The 18,002-nt window shown below is 31.1% G+C and overlaps 2 protein-coding genes across 2 annotated transcripts; one reads left to right on the forward strand and one right to left on the reverse strand.

Annotated features, from left to right (window-relative positions):
- Positions 1 to 1,802: 1,802 nt before the first annotated feature.
- LOC114284651 (embryo-specific protein ATS3A) lies at positions 1,803 to 13,011 on the reverse strand. Its single transcript, XM_028227594.2, has 3 exons — positions 12,519 to 13,011; positions 11,181 to 11,291; positions 1,803 to 2,226 (listed from the first exon to the last, which is right to left on the reverse strand). The coding sequence occupies exons 1-3, from the start codon at positions 12,741 to 12,743 to the stop codon at positions 1,972 to 1,974; spliced, it is 591 nt and encodes a 196-aa protein (XP_028083395.2). The 5' UTR covers positions 12,744 to 13,011; the 3' UTR covers positions 1,803 to 1,971.
- Positions 5,205 to 6,310, forward strand: LOC145813732 (uncharacterized). Its single transcript, XM_082909626.1, has 2 exons — positions 5,205 to 5,955; positions 6,063 to 6,310. The coding sequence occupies exons 1-2, from the start codon at positions 5,259 to 5,261 to the stop codon at positions 6,089 to 6,091; spliced, it is 726 nt and encodes a 241-aa protein (XP_082765752.1). The 5' UTR covers positions 5,205 to 5,258; the 3' UTR covers positions 6,092 to 6,310.
- Positions 13,012 to 18,002: the final 4,991 nt, after the last annotated feature.

Consider the following 18,002-nt stretch of genomic DNA (forward strand, 5'->3'; position numbering starts at 1 on the left):
TAAGGTATTTAGGATTTGAAAGAGTACAACTTTTACATAAATTGTCCAAACTACTATTTTTAACCTAGAAATTTTAAATTTTCTTTCTAATTTTTTTTCATTCGTTGTCTCTCTCTCTCTCTCTCTCTATATATATATATATATATCTTTCGATAAATGATTTCAATCATTACTGCTACTACTTCTACTTCAATCATCATATCCATCGGTGTCGTCCACTATCGTTCATTGTGACTCTCTCTACTGTTAACCGCCATTTACTACCGTTCACACATTTCTAATTCAAATCTAGTTGATCTCATCTATTGCCATGTCTCTCTCTCTCCTCAATAGTGTACATCTACTGTTGATCTGATTGATTTATATGTTATTTTTTGATAAAGATTTGATTATTTTATTTGATTTGTGTGTTTTATTTTTTCAATTTCATTGATTTTAGATTTCTGCTATAATTAGTCAATGAAATTTCATTGACTTATGCAATTGCATTGGCTTCAATTAGTAATTTCACTGATTCAGTCTCTAACTTGCACTGGATGAAGTCAATGAAATTTCACTAATTTGTGTAATTACATTTGTTTCAATTAGTAAAATTTCATTGACTAGATCTTTGTCAATTTTTGATTGATGCCTGTGAAATTTCACTTGATTTGTGCAGTTACATTGGCTTCAACTAGTGTAATTTATTGAAATTAAGGACCTACTTTTGATCGACCCTCAATAAAGATATCAAAAATAATATTTTTTATTGATTTTTCACAATGAAGTTTCACCATGCTGATTCAAAGAAATTCACTATATATATACAGTGAAATTTTACTGATTTAACATAGAAAATTTTAAAATTTGATAGTTTGGAAATTTCAATTTGAACTTCTTAGTAATAAATTTAGAATTAAGGACTTCATTTCTGCAATCAGTAATCAATTTTAAATTTTATAGTGTAAAAAAATATATTTTACTGATTTTGCACATCGCAATTTCCCCTAGTGCAATTTTACTCTGTACGAAATTAGAGAAGTATCATTCTGATGTAACAATACACACAATACAATTTTATGATTTTTTTTTTTTTTTTTCTTCAGAACTTCATATTACTCATAGATCTTATTTGAAAGATTTTGTCAATAAGGTTCTAAAAATATAAATTTTTACAAAAAATAAAGATTTAAATCAAAAGTTATTAAATTTTAAAGTTTTAAAATAACTTAAACAATGTAAAATTTAACTAACTGTTGAAGGCCATTTTTGTCCAAAATGATTAACCGTGTTTGTTGGAGGAACTGAATTAATACTAGAAAATTGTTTGTCCTTAATAGTAATATTAGTAGGGATTTTTTAAAAAATTCCTAATTTTAATTTATTGAATTTTATTATATAATATGATAGATTAATATATAATAAAAAAAAAGAACAAACTTCGCAATAACAAATGCGACATACAGGATAAAATTTTGAAATTTAAAACATAACACATTTGCATAATATAATAATAACTTGGAGAATTTGAGGAGGAATTTGGAAAGAAAAAGAGAAAAGGTGTGTGAAACTATGTGAAATGTATGTATATTTTATTCACATTTCACCTAACTTTTCCCCTTCCCTTTTCAAATCCCTCCTCAAATTCCTCAACCAAATATAGCGTAAGTGAATTAAAAAGATTATAAAATTTGCTAGTTGATATAATATTATTTATAAATTATAATATATATATTCATATAAATATAGAAGAAGTCTCTCTAATTATCAAAAACTTTAAGGAGCACTGTTTAATTACCCTTAAAATCACAACAGGCAGCCCATTTATTTATAAATGCAACTAATTAATTATTATTTGGGTAGAGTAGAATAGTAATATGGGTTCTACAACAGAGGATAATAACTCTCCCAAACGCATCATCACATCAAAGACATTCAACAAAATTAAACACAAAGCACGTGGGTGGGTCCCAGATTGATCTTGACCGTTGATCAGGTGGAGGCAGAAAGACCATTGCAGTAATCAAATCCATACCACACATCTCTGGGAATAAAAGTGTTGTAGTAAAAGGTAACAGAATTGTAACCGTAGACCTCCACAGTGTTGAGTTTCCAACCGTCGTATCCACTCCTGTACACGTATAAATAACACGTGTCGTACATACAGGGTCCGTATATGTCGAACGTGTCAACAGAACAGGCCTCGAATGTCCCTGAGGATGGATCGTCTATCCGAGGTACATACACCTAATCATATTTATCCAAAATAAATTAGTAAATTAAAACAAAAGAAATTATTATATGACTAAAAACCTTCCATCAGCAATTTTTCATGTGAATTGATCTTATTTGTTTAAGGATGTTGTGAATAGATAGTTTAAAAAATTTATTTTAAGTATGTGTAGTTAGGAATATATAATTATTTAAAACTTTATTAATTAATTAAAATGCTCGTTAACAAAATTCTTTAATCATTTTGTTTTTATTTTTAGTACTAGGTATGATCATCATATAAGGGTTATACCTAAAGAGAGGGGAAAGTATGGTAATAAATGAATTGTGAGTAGTAGGTTTTTCAATTTGATTTTAAAATTTAAAAATATGTTTATATTTAATTAATTTATCTTTCGAATTGACTTTCTTTTTTAATAATTTTGGCTTTTTGCCTTTCTTTTAGGAAATAAAAAAGTCAAAAATATTAAAAAAGCAAGTCACCAAATGGACACTCACTTATAATAAATTATTCCAACTTAACTTGAAAATTTAATAAATTTCACAATGTATTTAAGTTTAATTTATTTACTTAATAAATTAATCTTAAATACATTTAATTTATAAAATTAGAGTCCATTTTATTGTAAGAGTAAAATTCTTTTTCTATAATTTTTCCAAAAAGTTATGATTAGATATTTTCTCTAGAGCAATGATTTTTATAAAAATAATCATGAAAGATTTTTGACTGTTAAATTACATATATAATAAATTATAATATATAATATAAAAATAAAAATTCTTTTACTATCATTTTCATGAAACATTTTTTTTGTGATGCCTAACATTTACCTTTTCCCTATCATTCATATGAAAGCAACGTTTGATTGCAAAGACTCGTCATGCTATTGAAACTTTTGCTAGCTTACTAGCTAAGTCAGTCAGGTAATGGTTCAAAAATATATTTAGAATTAAAGGGTTGTTTGGGATGACCTAAATAAGTGTATTTTTTATCTTTTTACGAAAAGATATACAGAAAAGTAGAGAGGTGATGTGATAAAAAAAAATAAAAAAATAGATTATATTGAAGTTACCAAACTTGACCTAAATATGTCCACAAGTTTTTGAAAGACTATTTATGCGATTGAAACTTTTATATTCTTATTCACCCAAAAAAAACTTTTATACTCTTACTACCTAAGGTATTATTCAGTGTCACTTATAAAAGTGTATTTTTTAAAAAAATTATATCACTTTTTTATATTTTTTTACATCTTTTCGTAAAAACTAAAAAAATATATTTATTTAAATCATTCCATGTACACAAGTTTGTTTTAGGAATTAGGAAAAAAAAGTTAGCTTACTTACTTTTTTTGAAAGAATATACCAAAAAAAAATAAAAATAGAGAAGTAATGTGATCTAAATAAGTCAATAAACTAGCTTCTTCTTTTTTTTTTTTTCTATTTGTCAAAATAAATTAAAAAATATATATACAATTTTAAAAGATAAATACATAATTTATAATCAACTCGTTTATTTGAAGGGATAAAAATATTCATAGTAAGGTGAGACATTTAGAGTATTTTACCTATTCACATCACAAAATGAAGCTCCAACAAAATAAAAAGTATGATATGTATTTTATGTTAGATAATGTCTCAATGGGACCACATAATTAAATGTGGTGTTATCATTTATAAAAAGCCTATAATTTAAGTGATTCAATTTAGTTAATAGGTTTAAGGGTATATGTGTTATGGACCTAATGTGTAGATACTAGTTGTATAATTTCTATTTCTATGAGGGGCAGAAATAGAAATTAAAACATATTGGTTAAAGTTGGTTTTCATTACCTTTCAGTTTTAAAACCAATAATGGTTAATTTATTGGTTTTCATTATCTTTCAGTTATGAAAACCAATTACAACCTTTAAACGGTTATGGTCCCTATTCCTTCCTAAGGTGAAAAAATAAGAACACTGTTTTGTTTTTCTAAATCCTCTCAAGGAGAAACATAAGGCACCAAAGGGGAAAGGATTAGAAGGCAATAACATAGTCAATATCAAGGTTTTATTGACAATTAGACGCTTCCGTTTAACCGTTCATCGATGGATTCAGGTATGTCATTTTGTCTTGATTTCTTGATGATATACATGGTAGATGATCCGAAACATGAAGTTTCATGTTCTGAAATTTATGTTTACAAGTGGTATCAGAGCGGTTATATCATGTGTATTATCAGAATAGATATGCTTTTATTCATCCTATTTAGTTTCTTGGAATTAGATTCTGTTTTTTGTATTTCTGTTTTTCCCTCTGCTGCAAATTCTGTTTTGTTTTCTGGAAATGGAACATAATTCGGATGGGCGGTTCATTTTTCAAATGGTGAACATCATGTATTTACATATATATGTATATAATTGGGATTGTTGCAGATTATATAACATATACGGGGTAACAAATTTAGAAATCTTTAAATTTAATGTAATTTCATACAACGTCTACGGAAATTTAATTTTCTAATGTTCTAAATATAAGTCAATTCAAACAAGATGTCACAAAAGTGATCTCTCTTGTCTAGATTGTTTTATATGGAATGTTTTGAAAGTCATGTCTGTGTATCTCATGCGGGTATTTATCGGTCCAAAGACATAATTAAGACTTGGCAGAATTACACACACATTTTGTGGTGATAAACATGTGCCAATTGTCAAAGAAACCTAATGTGAATAATAAATCCATCAAAAGATAGATTTGTTATTTGACATAACTTATTGTCAATGTTTGATCATTACAACAAGAATACCACTTACAGTTAATATCACTACCCAAAGGCTTGGTATTAATTTTGTGCTAGGTATCTTGAGATGTTGTAATTAAATTAATTTATTTAAAGATTATCTGTTTGGTAACTTAATGTGAGTATAATTGTTTATTCCTTTTATTTTCTTTTCGATTCAGCTTTAATGTCGACTAATTCAATCTCTGCCAACATGAACAATGTTCCAATGTTAAATGGAACAAACTTTAAGGACTAGAAAGAGAACATATTGATTGTTCTCGGCTGCATGGACATAGACTTGGCATTAAGGATGCCAAAATCGAATGCTCTCACTGCACAAAGTACTCCTGAGGAAACTGTGTACTTTGAAAAGTGGGATCGTTCTAACAGGCTAAGTCTTATGATCATGAAGCGTGGGATTCCAGAAGTTTTTCGGGGTGCAATAACAGAGGATGTTACCGTTGCCGGTGAGTTTCTTTTAGAAATTCAAAAGCGTTTTGCTAAAAACGATAAGGCTGAAACAAGCACGCTTTTAGCAAGCTTGATTTCAATAAAGTACAAAGGCAAGAGTAATGTTCGCGAGTACATCATGGAAATGTCTCATCTTGCTTCAAAACTTAAGGCACTAAAGCGCGATCTATCTGATGATTTGCTCGTGCATTTAGTTCTCATCTCTCTTCCTGCACAATTTAACCAATTTAAGGTCAGTTATAACTGCCAGAAGGAGAAATGGACTCTCAATGAGCTCATTTCATTTTGTGTGCAAGAGGAAGAGAGATTGAAGCAAGAAAGGACTGAAAGTGCTCATCTGGCAAGCACCTCCAAGCTTACGGGCAAAAGAAAGCATAAGGGAAAGGAAGTTGCTATTCCTCAGGGTCCGGAACCAAAGAAACAGAAAGTGCAGGATGGTTGTTTCTTTTGTGGCAAGCCCGGACACAGAAAGAAGGATTGTGCCAAATACGTCGCCTGGCGTGTAAAGAAAGGTACATCTCATGTTTTGGTCTGTTCTGAAATAAATTTAACTTCAGTACCAAGAAACACTTGGTGGGTAGATTCTGGTGCTACTACTCACATATGTGTTTCTATGCAGGGTTGCCTGAACTACCGAAAGCCAACTGATGCTGAAAGATACATCTTTGTGGGTGATGGCAAGTCAATAGAAGTGCAGGCAATAGCGCACTTTAGATTATTACTGAAAACTGGTTATTATTTGGATTTATTAGACACTTTTGTTGTACCGTCCTTTAGACGGAATTTAATTTCTGTTTCTGTATTGGACAAATTGGGATATTATTGTTCTTTTGGAAATATGAAGTTTAGTATGTCTATTAATTCCAATGTTGTTGGTACTGGTTTACTTAATGTGTTTGATAATCTATATTTGCTCGAAACTATTGCATCTTATAATGCAACCTTGCACGTGGAATCACGAGGTACAAAGCGTACATTAACTAAGGAAAATTCAGCCTCATTATGGCACAAACGCCTAGGTCACATCTCTAAATCTAGAGTTGAGCGCCTTGTGTCTGATGGAATTTTGGACTCTCTTGATTTTTCAGATTTTGATGTCTGTGTTGAGTGTATCAAGGGAAAACAGACCAAAATAAAGAAATATGGTGCCCATAGGACTACAGATGTCTTAGAACTAATTCATACGGACATTTGTGGCCCATTCCCTATGGCGTCTTGGAATGGTCAACAATATTTTATCACATTCATAGACGACTATTCCAGATATGGGTATCTATTTCTTATCCATGAGAAATCACAGTCTTTGGACGTATGCAAAAAATTTAAGGCCGAAGTTGAGTTACAACTCAACAAACGGATTAAAAGTGTCCGGTCTGACCGTGGTGGTGAATACTATGGCAGATATGATGGATCAGGTGAACAACGTCCAGGACCGTTTGCAAAATACCTGGAGGAATGTGGAATCATCCCACAATACACCATGCCAGGATCACCTAGCATGAATGGTGTATCTGAGAGACGAAATCGGACTCTTAAGGATATGGTAAGAAGTATGATCAGTCATTCTACTTTACCAGAGTCCCTCTGGGGTGAGGCTCTAAAGACAGCAACTTATATCTTAAATCGGGTGCCAACTAAAGCAGCTGCAAAAACACCTTATGAGCTTTGGGTTGGGCGAAAGCCTAGTCTAAAACATTTGCATGTGTGGGGGTGTCCTACTGAGGCGAGGCCTTATAAACCTCATGAACGAAAATTGGACTCTAAAACCATTAGCAGCTACTTTATTGGCTATGCCGAACGATCACGGGGTTACAAGTTTTATGATCCCACAAATAGGTCAATATTTGAGACAGGAATTGCAACATTTTTTGAGGATGTTGAGTTTGGGGGGAGAAATTCAGTTAGAGACATTGTCTTTGAGGAGGAAGCAGGAGTAATCCCACTTCCTACTACTACTTTTAACCAATCACAGGTTCCTATACCTGTCATTGCTCGAGAAGTAATTTCGAATCCTCAACCAGACAATGTTGTTCAAGATAATATAGTTCAAACCCCCATTCAAGATGAGGTAATTGTTCCTGAGGAACAAACTCTACAACCTCAACCTCAAGAATCTGTGCCATTAAGGCGATCCACCAGAGAAAGGAGATTTGCATTTTCAGATGATTATATTGTATATCTCTAGGAACATGAGGTAGAAAATGGAATGTCGAAAGATGATCCAATCAGCTTTCGTCAAGCCATGGAAAGTTCCAACTCTCATAAGTGGATAGAAGCCATGAATGAAGAATATAAGTCTATGCAAGACAATAAAGTTTGGGAACTTGTCTCATTACCAGTTGGTGCGAAGCCCGTAGGTTGTAAATGGATATTTAAAACCAAAAGGGATTCAAATGGTAATGTGGAGAGGTATAAGGCACGTCTTGTAGCCAAAGGCTTTACTCAAAAAGAAGGAATTGACTTTAAATAAACTTTCTCTCCAGTTTCTTCGAAAGATTCTTTTAGGACAATTATGGCGCTTGTTGCATATTTTGATCTTGAGTTGCATCAGATGGATGTCAAAACAGCTTTTCTTAATGGTGACATTAAAGAAACAATTTATATGGTGCAACCAGAAAACTTTGTGTCAGGAGACCCAAAGAATATGGTTTGCAAATTGACTAAATCCATCTATGGACTCAAACAAGCTTCTCGTCAGTGGTACTTCAAATTTCATCAAGTTCTCACTTCGTATGGTTTTGAAACTAACGTTGTTGATGAATGTGTGTATCACAAGTTCAGTGGGAGTAAACACATATTTTTGGTTTTATATGTTGATGACATATTGCTTGCCACAAACGATATAAACTTATTGCATGACACCAAGAGATTTCTATCTAAGAATTTTGAAATGAAAGATCTTGGTGATGCTTCCTTTGTATTAGGAATCGAAATACTCCGAGATCGTTCTCGGGGTATTCTGGGATTATCACAAAGGAGCTATATCGAAAAAATACTCATTAGATTTGGCATGCAAAATTGTAAATCAGGTGAAACCCCGGTTGCTAAGGGAGACAAGTTTAGTCTCAGCCAATGCCCGAAGAACAGTCTTGAAATTCAAGAAATGCAGAAGATTCCTTATGCCTCAGCTGTAGGGAGTCTAATGTATGCTCAAGTATGTACGCGTCCGGATATTGCGTTTATAGTTGGCATGTTAGGCAGATATTTAAGTAATCCTGGCATGGATCATTGGAAAGCAGTCAAGCGTGTTATGCGATATTTACAGAGAACAAAGGAATATATGCTCACATATAGGAGATCGGATAAGTTAGAGGTCATTGGATATTCCGACTCCGATTTTGCTGGATGCCAAGACAGTAGGAAATCCACATCAGGCTATATTTATCTGTTAGCTGGCGGAGCAATTTCTTGGAGGTCTGCAAAGCAGACGCTCATAGCTTCATCCACCATGGCTGCAGAGTTTGTAGCATGTTATGAGGCATCAAACCAAGGGATATGGCTGCAGAATTTTGTCATTGGGTTGCGTATTTTGGAAGGCACTGAAAGACCACTTAAGATATATTGTGACAATAAGTCTGCAGTTTTATATTCCAATAACAACAGGAGCTCGACAAAATCAAAGCATATTGATATCAAGTTCCTAGTTGTAAAAGAAAGAGTGCAGAGTGGACAGATTTCCATAGAGCACATTGGGACAAACTCCATGATAGCGGATCCACTTACGAAGAAACTACCACCCAAGGTCTTTCATGAGCACGCTGCTCATATGGGTGTTGTTCTATTTGAGAACATTCTGGTTTAGTGGGAGTTTGTATTTATATTACTGCTTTATGTCAGCCTTGAGTTTTATTTATGTAATTAGATTAATTTCTGCAGAAATGAAATATTCAGTTTATTACGCTCTGTTACGTATTGTGAAGTATTGATCTCAATAAAGTTAAGTAGGACCAGTTGGACATAGGCATGTATGGATCACATCACATGTAATTTTCATGCTACGCATCCATGATTGATCTATGCCATTTAGCTATATTTGTATACGTGACCATTGGTGGGTCGAGTTACGATTGATGTAACGAAGACCGCTTTGATCCTATATTAATATAGTTAATGGACAAGATTGTTTGGATACCCTCAAGTTATGATAACAAATTTCTGAGCTCACTAAAGTTAAGCACATTTTTCAGGATACATATGTGGTCCAGTGGGAGATTGTTAGATAATGTCTCAATGGGACCACATAATTAAATGTGGTGTTATCATTTATAAAAAGCCTACAATTTAAGTGATTCAATTTAGTTAATAGGCTTAAGGTTATATGTGTTATGGATCTAATGTGTAGATACTAGTTGTATAATTTCTATTTCTATGAGGGGCAGAAATAGAAATTAAAACATATTGGTTAAAGTTGGTTTTCATTACCTTTCAGTTTTAAAACCAATAATGGTTAATTTATTGGTTTTCATTACCTTTCAGTTTTAAAACCAATAATGGTTAATTTATTGGTTTTCATTATCTTTCAGTTATGAAAACCAATTACAACCTTTAAAAGGTTATGGTCCCTATTCCTTCCTAAGGTGAAAAAATAAGAACACTGTTTTGTTTTTCTAAATCCTCTCAAGGAGAAACATAAGGCACCAAAGGGAAAAAGATTAGAAGGCAATAACATAGTCAATATCAAGGTTTTATTGACAATCAGACGCTTCCGTTTAACCGTTCATCGATGGATTCAGGTATGTCATTTTATCTTGATTTCTTGATGATATACATGGTAGATGATCCGAAACATGAAGTTTCATGTTCTGAAATTTATGTTTACATTTTATCTCTTATCCTCTTTGACTAGTTATGTTTAGAAAGTCTTAGAAACAAGACAAACGGATTTTAAAAGACCATTATTAGAATATATAAACTAAGGCTATGTTTGGAAAGGGGTGATGTCATGGGGTGTGTACTATATGTAAGTTATGTTATTTATGAGTTTGATTATCACAAATAACATAACTCAATACTATAACTGTCATAACTAAAAAAAAAAAATAGAATTATAATCAAGTATCACAGACATAACCAAACAATTTTTAGATTATAATTAAAATAATATCATAACCAACATCATAATTTGTCATAATTAATAACACAGTAGATCATAACCAAAGACAAAAAAATCGTAACCAAAGATGTATATGATACACACTCTACCATAAAATTTCTCTTGGGAAGAGGTTTTTAGCAAAAAAATTATTATGAGTTGTCGACTCATTCTTGATAGTTTTTACATGTCTTTTTGTAGTTAAAAAATCAGTAATAAAAAAAAAAAAAAAAGAGCCCTAATTAAAGCAGTCAGGCAAATTACATAATGTTCTTTTAAAATTTTTTTTTTTCTTTATATACTTTAGTTAGGCAAAATATCTATTAATATTAGAGTTGTTCTAAAAGCATATGAGATTGGGCTACATACGTGGATAATCCTATCCCACCTCCAATGAGATAAGTAATTTCTCCTTATTATTTTTAATACTCTATCTAATGGTGAAAAAAAAAAAGCATTCAAATTTTATCACATAATCTCATGGTATATGTATAAAGCATCTAATATCCCATAATATAAAAATTTAAAGTATATGACATAAATTGAAATTTATTAAAAAAAATGAGCCAAATTTAAAATAAATCTTTTAATATATTCTATTTTCAGATATGTATGTAAAATGGAGTTATGTGGAGGAGTAGGAACCTCATTGCCATAGGCATCGCCAAAGTCGAGACTGATTTGGTCCCTGGTGTAACTGGGTGAAGAGCAGCTTGTTGTAAACCTCACCGTGTAAGAACACGCTCCATTCTCTTTCTGCAAATTTACAAGTGATCCCAAAAACAGAGAAAATTAAACAGAGCTTTAAGACAAACAACACACACATATATATGCTTTTAGTTAAGCTGTGTTTCGGTTAATAGATTTCGGTAACAATTTGAAAAGAGAAACTGAAAATTAACTGAAATATAAATGAAATATTTTACTCATATTTTATACACATCTTTTCTTTCATTTTTTAAATTCATAATCTAAATATAGCTTTAATGGGTCTCTTACAACATAAAAGATGTAATTTTAACTTATTTTAATTTGAGAGTCTACAAGTTATAGACTAGTAGACAGAAATAATTTAAATAAACTAAAAAAATTGATTATCTAGAAGTTAAAAGAAGAGATACTTTTTAGTTTCTGATTATCATTTTTTTTTTTTTTTTTTTGTAGATGAGAGAATATTAATTTTTAACTTCCAATAATTTACACAAACAGGCCATAACTAGTCTTCTAGAAATTGCACAATCTTGGTTAGTCTGTCAAATGGACAAGAGCTGTAGAGCATCTTCAATTTTTTAAAACTTTTCCTCATTAAATTTGAATAAAAAATTCATTAAAAAAAAGTTCATATGATGCCCCCCCCAACTGTTCTTTATCACATTTAACTTAAATTTTGATTTGATAAAAAAAAAAAATTGAATATTCTAATCTTAGCTTACTTAAAGTTCATCAAATCTTTTTAAAAAATTTCAAACTTAACCCCAAAAGTTTCTTTCATCAAAAAGATTTAATGGAAATTTTGATAAAAACTTGATTTGATACAAATTTAATAAAATAATTAAAAATTACCTTTATTAAATTTAAATTTGATAAAAAAATTAGAGACACTCTTATATGGCCCCTACAAATGAAAACAGTATGAAAAAATTCACAAAACATTAGACTTGTTTTGGGTAACTTCTATAAACTGATATGTAAAACACAAACACACACAAACACACACAAATACGAAAACATAAATTAAAAATCTCTCCCGAACTTCTAAATAATTAATTTTTTTAATTAATTTTAATCATTTATACTTAATTAAGTCATAAACAAAAATTACATCACATGATCAGATACAAACTCTTAAAATAAAAATAATAAAATTATAAACAGCTGATACAAGTTGCACAAAAACAGTCCTTCGAGTGATTTTCGTGAAAAAATTTCCACAATCTTTCTCTAGAAAGAGTATAGTTTATTTGGGGGTTGAATTTATCATACCTGGGAAGTGGCAGTTTTGGTCTTCAAGGGTGGAAGAGGCTGGGAAGTAGCAGTAATGGTAGTAGAATTGACCTTGGAGAACGCAAGAAGAGGATGAGTAGTGGTGGTGTTGATGATTCTGAAGGATGGAAGAGGTTGGGGCTTTGTAAGGAGTGATCTACTAGCTTGGGCTGAGACAAAGATCAGTGAAAACAAGACCAAAACAGAGCACACTGAATTACTCATCTTACCCAAATTCAAATCAAACACTTAGGTTGACTTTGGTTGGTTGGTTGGGAAAGGGAGTGGTCGGTTCGATGAGACTCTGATCTTTTATAAATGATCTCTCCAATCTCCAATCTCCAATCTCCAATCTTTTATAAATGATTTTGCTACAGAGATCATCCGAGTCATCATCAGTCCCACTTGCCTGCCTCATTTTCCTCGTGGGTCGTAATAGTCGGCCTCTTCAATGCTGAGTCCGATTTTCAACTTGGCTCCATCCCGGCCTCATTCTTACTTTCCGAATAAACTATATATATTTTTTTGGGTAAATTACAAACAGAACCCATTAAGTTTACTTAAATTATAAATTATTTCTTATAGTTTTAGAAATTACATTATGTTCTTAAGGGTTTTATTTCGTAACAAATTGGCCTTTTTATTAATAAATTATCAAGTTAATTGCCAGTATTTAATAATGTTAAAATTTTATTTCAATTAATAATTTAAATAATTTTATTATTGTATAGGTGAATAGTTAGAAATTTCACCTTTTCAATTAATTTTGTTAAATAAAAATTTTGACAGGGAGGTATTTGTAATTTTCCAAACCATAGGGGACAATTCGTATTTTAAGCAAATCTCAGGAGGGTGTATTTGTAATTTATCCATACTTTTTTTTTTTTTTTGTGTTCTTGTGAGTCGAATGTCTATTTTGTATGCCTCACAATAAAATTTATTTATGTAAAAAATTAATTTTATCAGAGAACTATAAACACAGAAACAAATAACATTTTATTTTATAAACAGACAACTATAAACACAGAAACAAATCATATTTGTTTTTCATTTTATAAAATAAAATGTTATTTGTTCACGTATTTATAAATGTCCGACAAAATTAATTTTTTACATAAATGACCTTCATTACGAGACATACGAAGTAAATGGTTCGAATCATTGATATAGGTTGAAATTAAAGCCTTGTTTTGGTTAAACTGTATAAGTGCACTTTTTTGCATAAGTGCACTTTTTTGCATAAGTGCAGTTATTTGGGTTACGTCAATTAACATTTCTCTAATTTTCTATATGTCATTTTATAAAAAGTAAAAAATTACACTTATTTAGAACATCCAAACCAGACTTAAATTTCATAAGAGTAGTATAGAGATATGAAGGTATGGAGAGAATCTCTCTCACTTTTTCCTTGTTTGGGAAGTGACTTCTTAACTTTTTTTCGTTAAACATGTTTGAAAATAATTTTTTAATTTTGATATCATTAAAAGTTATTAATTGGCTTGATGATTTATTAATAAAATCGGTCAATTGTTATGAAATTCAAAACGTCAAGTGACGGGATGTAATTTTCAGAATCACGGAGGATAATTCTTATTTTAAACAAATTTTTATCCTGAAATTTAAATATAAAATGAAACATGTGACACCAATAGAAGAGTTATGTGGTCATTTTAAATGTGAGAAACTGCAAATGAAGTAAATTTTGGGTTGATTTGGGAAGTGGGTTGGTTTTTTGACTTTTTGGTTTTTTTGGCTATTTTAGCCTGGGCTAAAAAGCTTGGTTTGGAAAGGACTTTTTGGCTTTTTTTTACTTTTTTTATGAGAGAAGAATGTAATGATTATGGGTTAGATGTGATATTTTGTTTATTGTGGCTAAAATAGCTTATTTTGTCTTTTATGACTAAAATAGTCAAAAAAGCCCACAACCTATCTTCCCAAACGGAGCCACTAAAAAAAAAAAAAATGTATTTGACTTGCACAACAAATTTACTGATATACAAGGATATTTTATTCTTTTTGTTGAAGTTAATAATTAACGAGTTTAACAATGTATTTTAGTTCACAAAATAAAAAAAATTATATATTTATTTTCAAATGACAAAAGTTAAGCATACGTGGCTTAAACAACAACGTGCAAGGTGTAATTTACTCTACTTTTGATAATGGGATAAATTATAAGTATATTTTTTTGAGAATTGTTTAAAATATAAATTGTCTTATGTGGTTTAAAAAATTATAAGTACCTTTTTGTCAGAGTTTTTAATTTAACATAATTAACTAAAAAATGAAATTTCTAACTGCTTTTCTATATAATAATAAAATTATCTGAATTATTAATTGAAATAAAATTCTAACATCATTAAAAACTGTTAATTAACTTTATAATTTATTAATAAAAGACCTATTTGTTATGAAATTAAAAACTATGAAGAGCAAATTGTAATTTTTAAAACTATAAGAGGTAATTGATAATTTAAATAAATTTCAACAGATGTGTTTGTAATTTATCCTTAATAATGCCAGTGCAACAACATGCAAGTCAAAAAAATTGGTTATTTTGAAAAGATATTTTGAGAACGAAATGTGCAATATAGCATTAGAATTGATGTGTACTCAAAACAAATCTAATTAAAATAACTATTAAAAAACCTTTTCGAAGTACATAAATTTAAAACAACAAAAAAAAAAGTGTAAAAAATTTAAAATATTGAAATTGTTCCTAACCCTGTTAAGAAAACAGCAAACGTCTGTTATACAATCATGTAAGATATGTGAAATAAAAATAAAATCCATCCAATAACACATCATTTTTCATTGTATTAGTGCAATTCCCTACAGGAAATTCTATTTTCAAATATCTATTCATCTTTGTATGTATCATTTTTCAGTATATATATTTATTAATTTGGTTATATGCTATTTTTCTCATTGTACACACTATATGATCCAATTATATCCCTAACTCATATTTTTGTACACAAACTACCTAAACCTGTATTCTACATACCAGTTTAAAATTCCAAACCCATTTTCGGTTCCACCCACCTTGAAGACACTGTGAAGACAATTCCATTGAAGACCTACATTGCATTGTTGAAGGTGAAGGTGAACATCTCCCTCCCATCTCGAAACCTTTTATCCCATTTCGTTGTATGTTATTTTCTGTTGCACTCTATTGACGACCTACAACTGTATCTATCTATTATTTTTCATAAACTCTCGTTTTTTCTTAGAAGATTTTTTTATCTTGCGCACATTTAGCACTGGTTTTCTGAATGGAAAAGTATTATTTAGTTGTTTGATTTCCAAATTTAATTGTTACATTCGAAACTTGAGTTTTGAACTTTCTAAATTATTTCAGCATTGGTTTGTTGAATGAAAATCTCAAAATAAATAAATAAAAAAATAAAAAATTGCACAAAAAAACTCACATTTTCATCACTGCATTTGTTGTAATCAGGCATATTTTTATTTAAACTTGAACAATAGAGTAAATGAGAAACAATGGTGAAATTAGGGTTTAATTCATTTTACTCAAAAGATGTGCATTGAGATTTTTTGTTTTTAAAAGATGTGTATAGAGAAAACCTTGATTTAATATTAAAGGTGTGTTTTGATGTCTTTTATGGTCATTTTGCTTCATGATACAATTGTCATTAAAATTATATTTGATTAAATGTATACACAAAGATGAATAAATATGTAAAAATAGAGAATTTCTCAATCCCTACTCTTTTCTCCTTGCACCCTTTACAAAAATACACCCGTTATTCTGACCAATTGTGTTGTGATTTACAATTGTGAGTTTGACAATTGTTTTATAATTTTTTTTTCGTTTTTAGTGGATTTTTATAAAATATATATTTTTAAAATTTAATTTTAAATTCTACTAGATTAGATGAATTTGAAAATTAAAAAAATTTAAAAAGTTCGCTATTTTTTTTTAATTTTTTTTGTTTTAATTTTTTTTAAAAAATTATTCTAGACAAGACATACTTGAAAAGTAAAAATTTCAACACAAATTTAAAATATTAAGGAAAAACGAATTTGAAAAATAAATACTACTATTTGTTTGGTTTGATTTTTAAATCTATTTTTTAATTTAAAAAACTAAAAACTAATACAGTGGAAAATTAATAACTAAAAAACACTCGTCATCATTTTTACATATACTTTTCATTTTTTGAGAGCAAAAATAAATTTTAATTTTTAAAATTTAAAATATTATTATTTATTTTATTCAAATTAATTTCTATGTAAAAAAAATTAAAACTGATTCTAATATTGAAATCAAAGTTTCTTAAAACATCGGTTTGTAATTTTGAAATATAATTTTTTGAGTTTTTAATGTGTTTTTTTATTTTTTAAAATTTTAATTAATTTTTTTATTTTTTATTTTTGAAATCTATCTAATCTAGATACAATTTAAAAGTACAAAATTTGAACAAATTTTTTTTTAAAAAAATTCATTAAATATAATAAAATATAAAATGCATAAAATATTAAAAAAATCACTAAAAATAAAAAATATGGACCGAAAACTAAGGTGCTATTTGGTAACACCTACGTTTTATGTTTTCTATTTATATTTACAAAAATTTTAAAAACTCAAATAAAAACTTGTTTGATAAAATTTTTTGATTAATAAATCAGTGGTCTCAGTTTATAAATTTGGCCAAAAAATGAAAATACAAAAAATGTGTTTCCATTTTGAGTTTTCAAATTTTTTTTTTTTTACCACCCAACACTAGCCACCACCAGACACCATTTTCCACCACCGTCTTCCGCCACCACCACCCACCCGCCACCACCACTCACCACCTACCTGCCACCACCACTCGCCACCGCCACCCACCACTTGCCACCCACTCGCCACCACCATCCACCCCTCGCCGCCGCCACCACCACCACCCACCACCCACCTGCCATCCACCCGCCACCACCCACCACCCGCCACTACCATCCACCGCCCGCCACCACCACCCGCTACCTACTTGCCACCACCACTCACCACCCGCCAGCCACCCGTCACCCACCTGCCACCCACCACCATCCACTCGCTGCCACCTACCATTCGCCACCGTCACCCACCCACCATCACCACCACCACCCACCACCACCCGCCACCATTACCCACCACCCGCCGCCGCCACCACCACCACTACCCACTTGCTACCACTCGCTACCGTCACCCACCCACCTACCATCCATCCACTATCCATCCACCACCACCTACCACCACCACCCACTCGCTACCACCCACCACCTGCCACCGTCACCCACCCACCCACCCACCACCACCCGTCATCTACCACCCACCTGCCACCAACACCCGCCACCACCACCCACTTGCCACCGTCACCCACCCATCCATCCACCACCACCACCACCACCACCCACCCGCCACCACCAGTTACCCACCACCTACCGTCACCACTTTCCACCACCGTCTTCCGCCGCCACTTGCCACCACCGCCTTCCGCC

Source organism: Camellia sinensis, chromosome 15, assembly GCF_055761805.1.
Source record: "Camellia sinensis isolate YWXY chromosome 15, ASM5576180v1, whole genome shotgun sequence".
Lineage (NCBI taxonomy): Eukaryota > Viridiplantae > Streptophyta > Magnoliopsida > Ericales > Theaceae > Camellia > Camellia sinensis.

Bases quoted from the DNA above. Each gene is read 5' to 3' on its own strand.
- LOC145813732 (XM_082909626.1), top strand. From the start codon at position 5,259: ATGGACATAGACTTGGCATTAAGGATGCCAAAATCGAATGCTCTCACT. The intron at 5,956-6,062 runs GTACATCTCATG...GTTTCTATGCAG, and splicing joins CGCCTGGCGTGTAAAGAAAG to GGTTGCCTGAACTACCGAAA.
- LOC114284651 (XM_028227594.2), bottom strand. From the start codon at position 12,743: ATGAGTAATTCAGTGTGCTCTGTTTTGGTCTTGTTTTCACTGATCTTT. The intron at 11,292-12,518 runs GTATGATAAATT...GTAAATTTGCAG, and splicing joins CCAAAACTGCCACTTCCCAG to AAAGAGAATGGAGCGTGTTC. The intron at 2,227-11,180 runs GTTCCTACTCCT...AAATATGATTAG, and splicing joins GCGATGCCTATGGCAATGAG to GTGTATGTACCTCGGATAGA.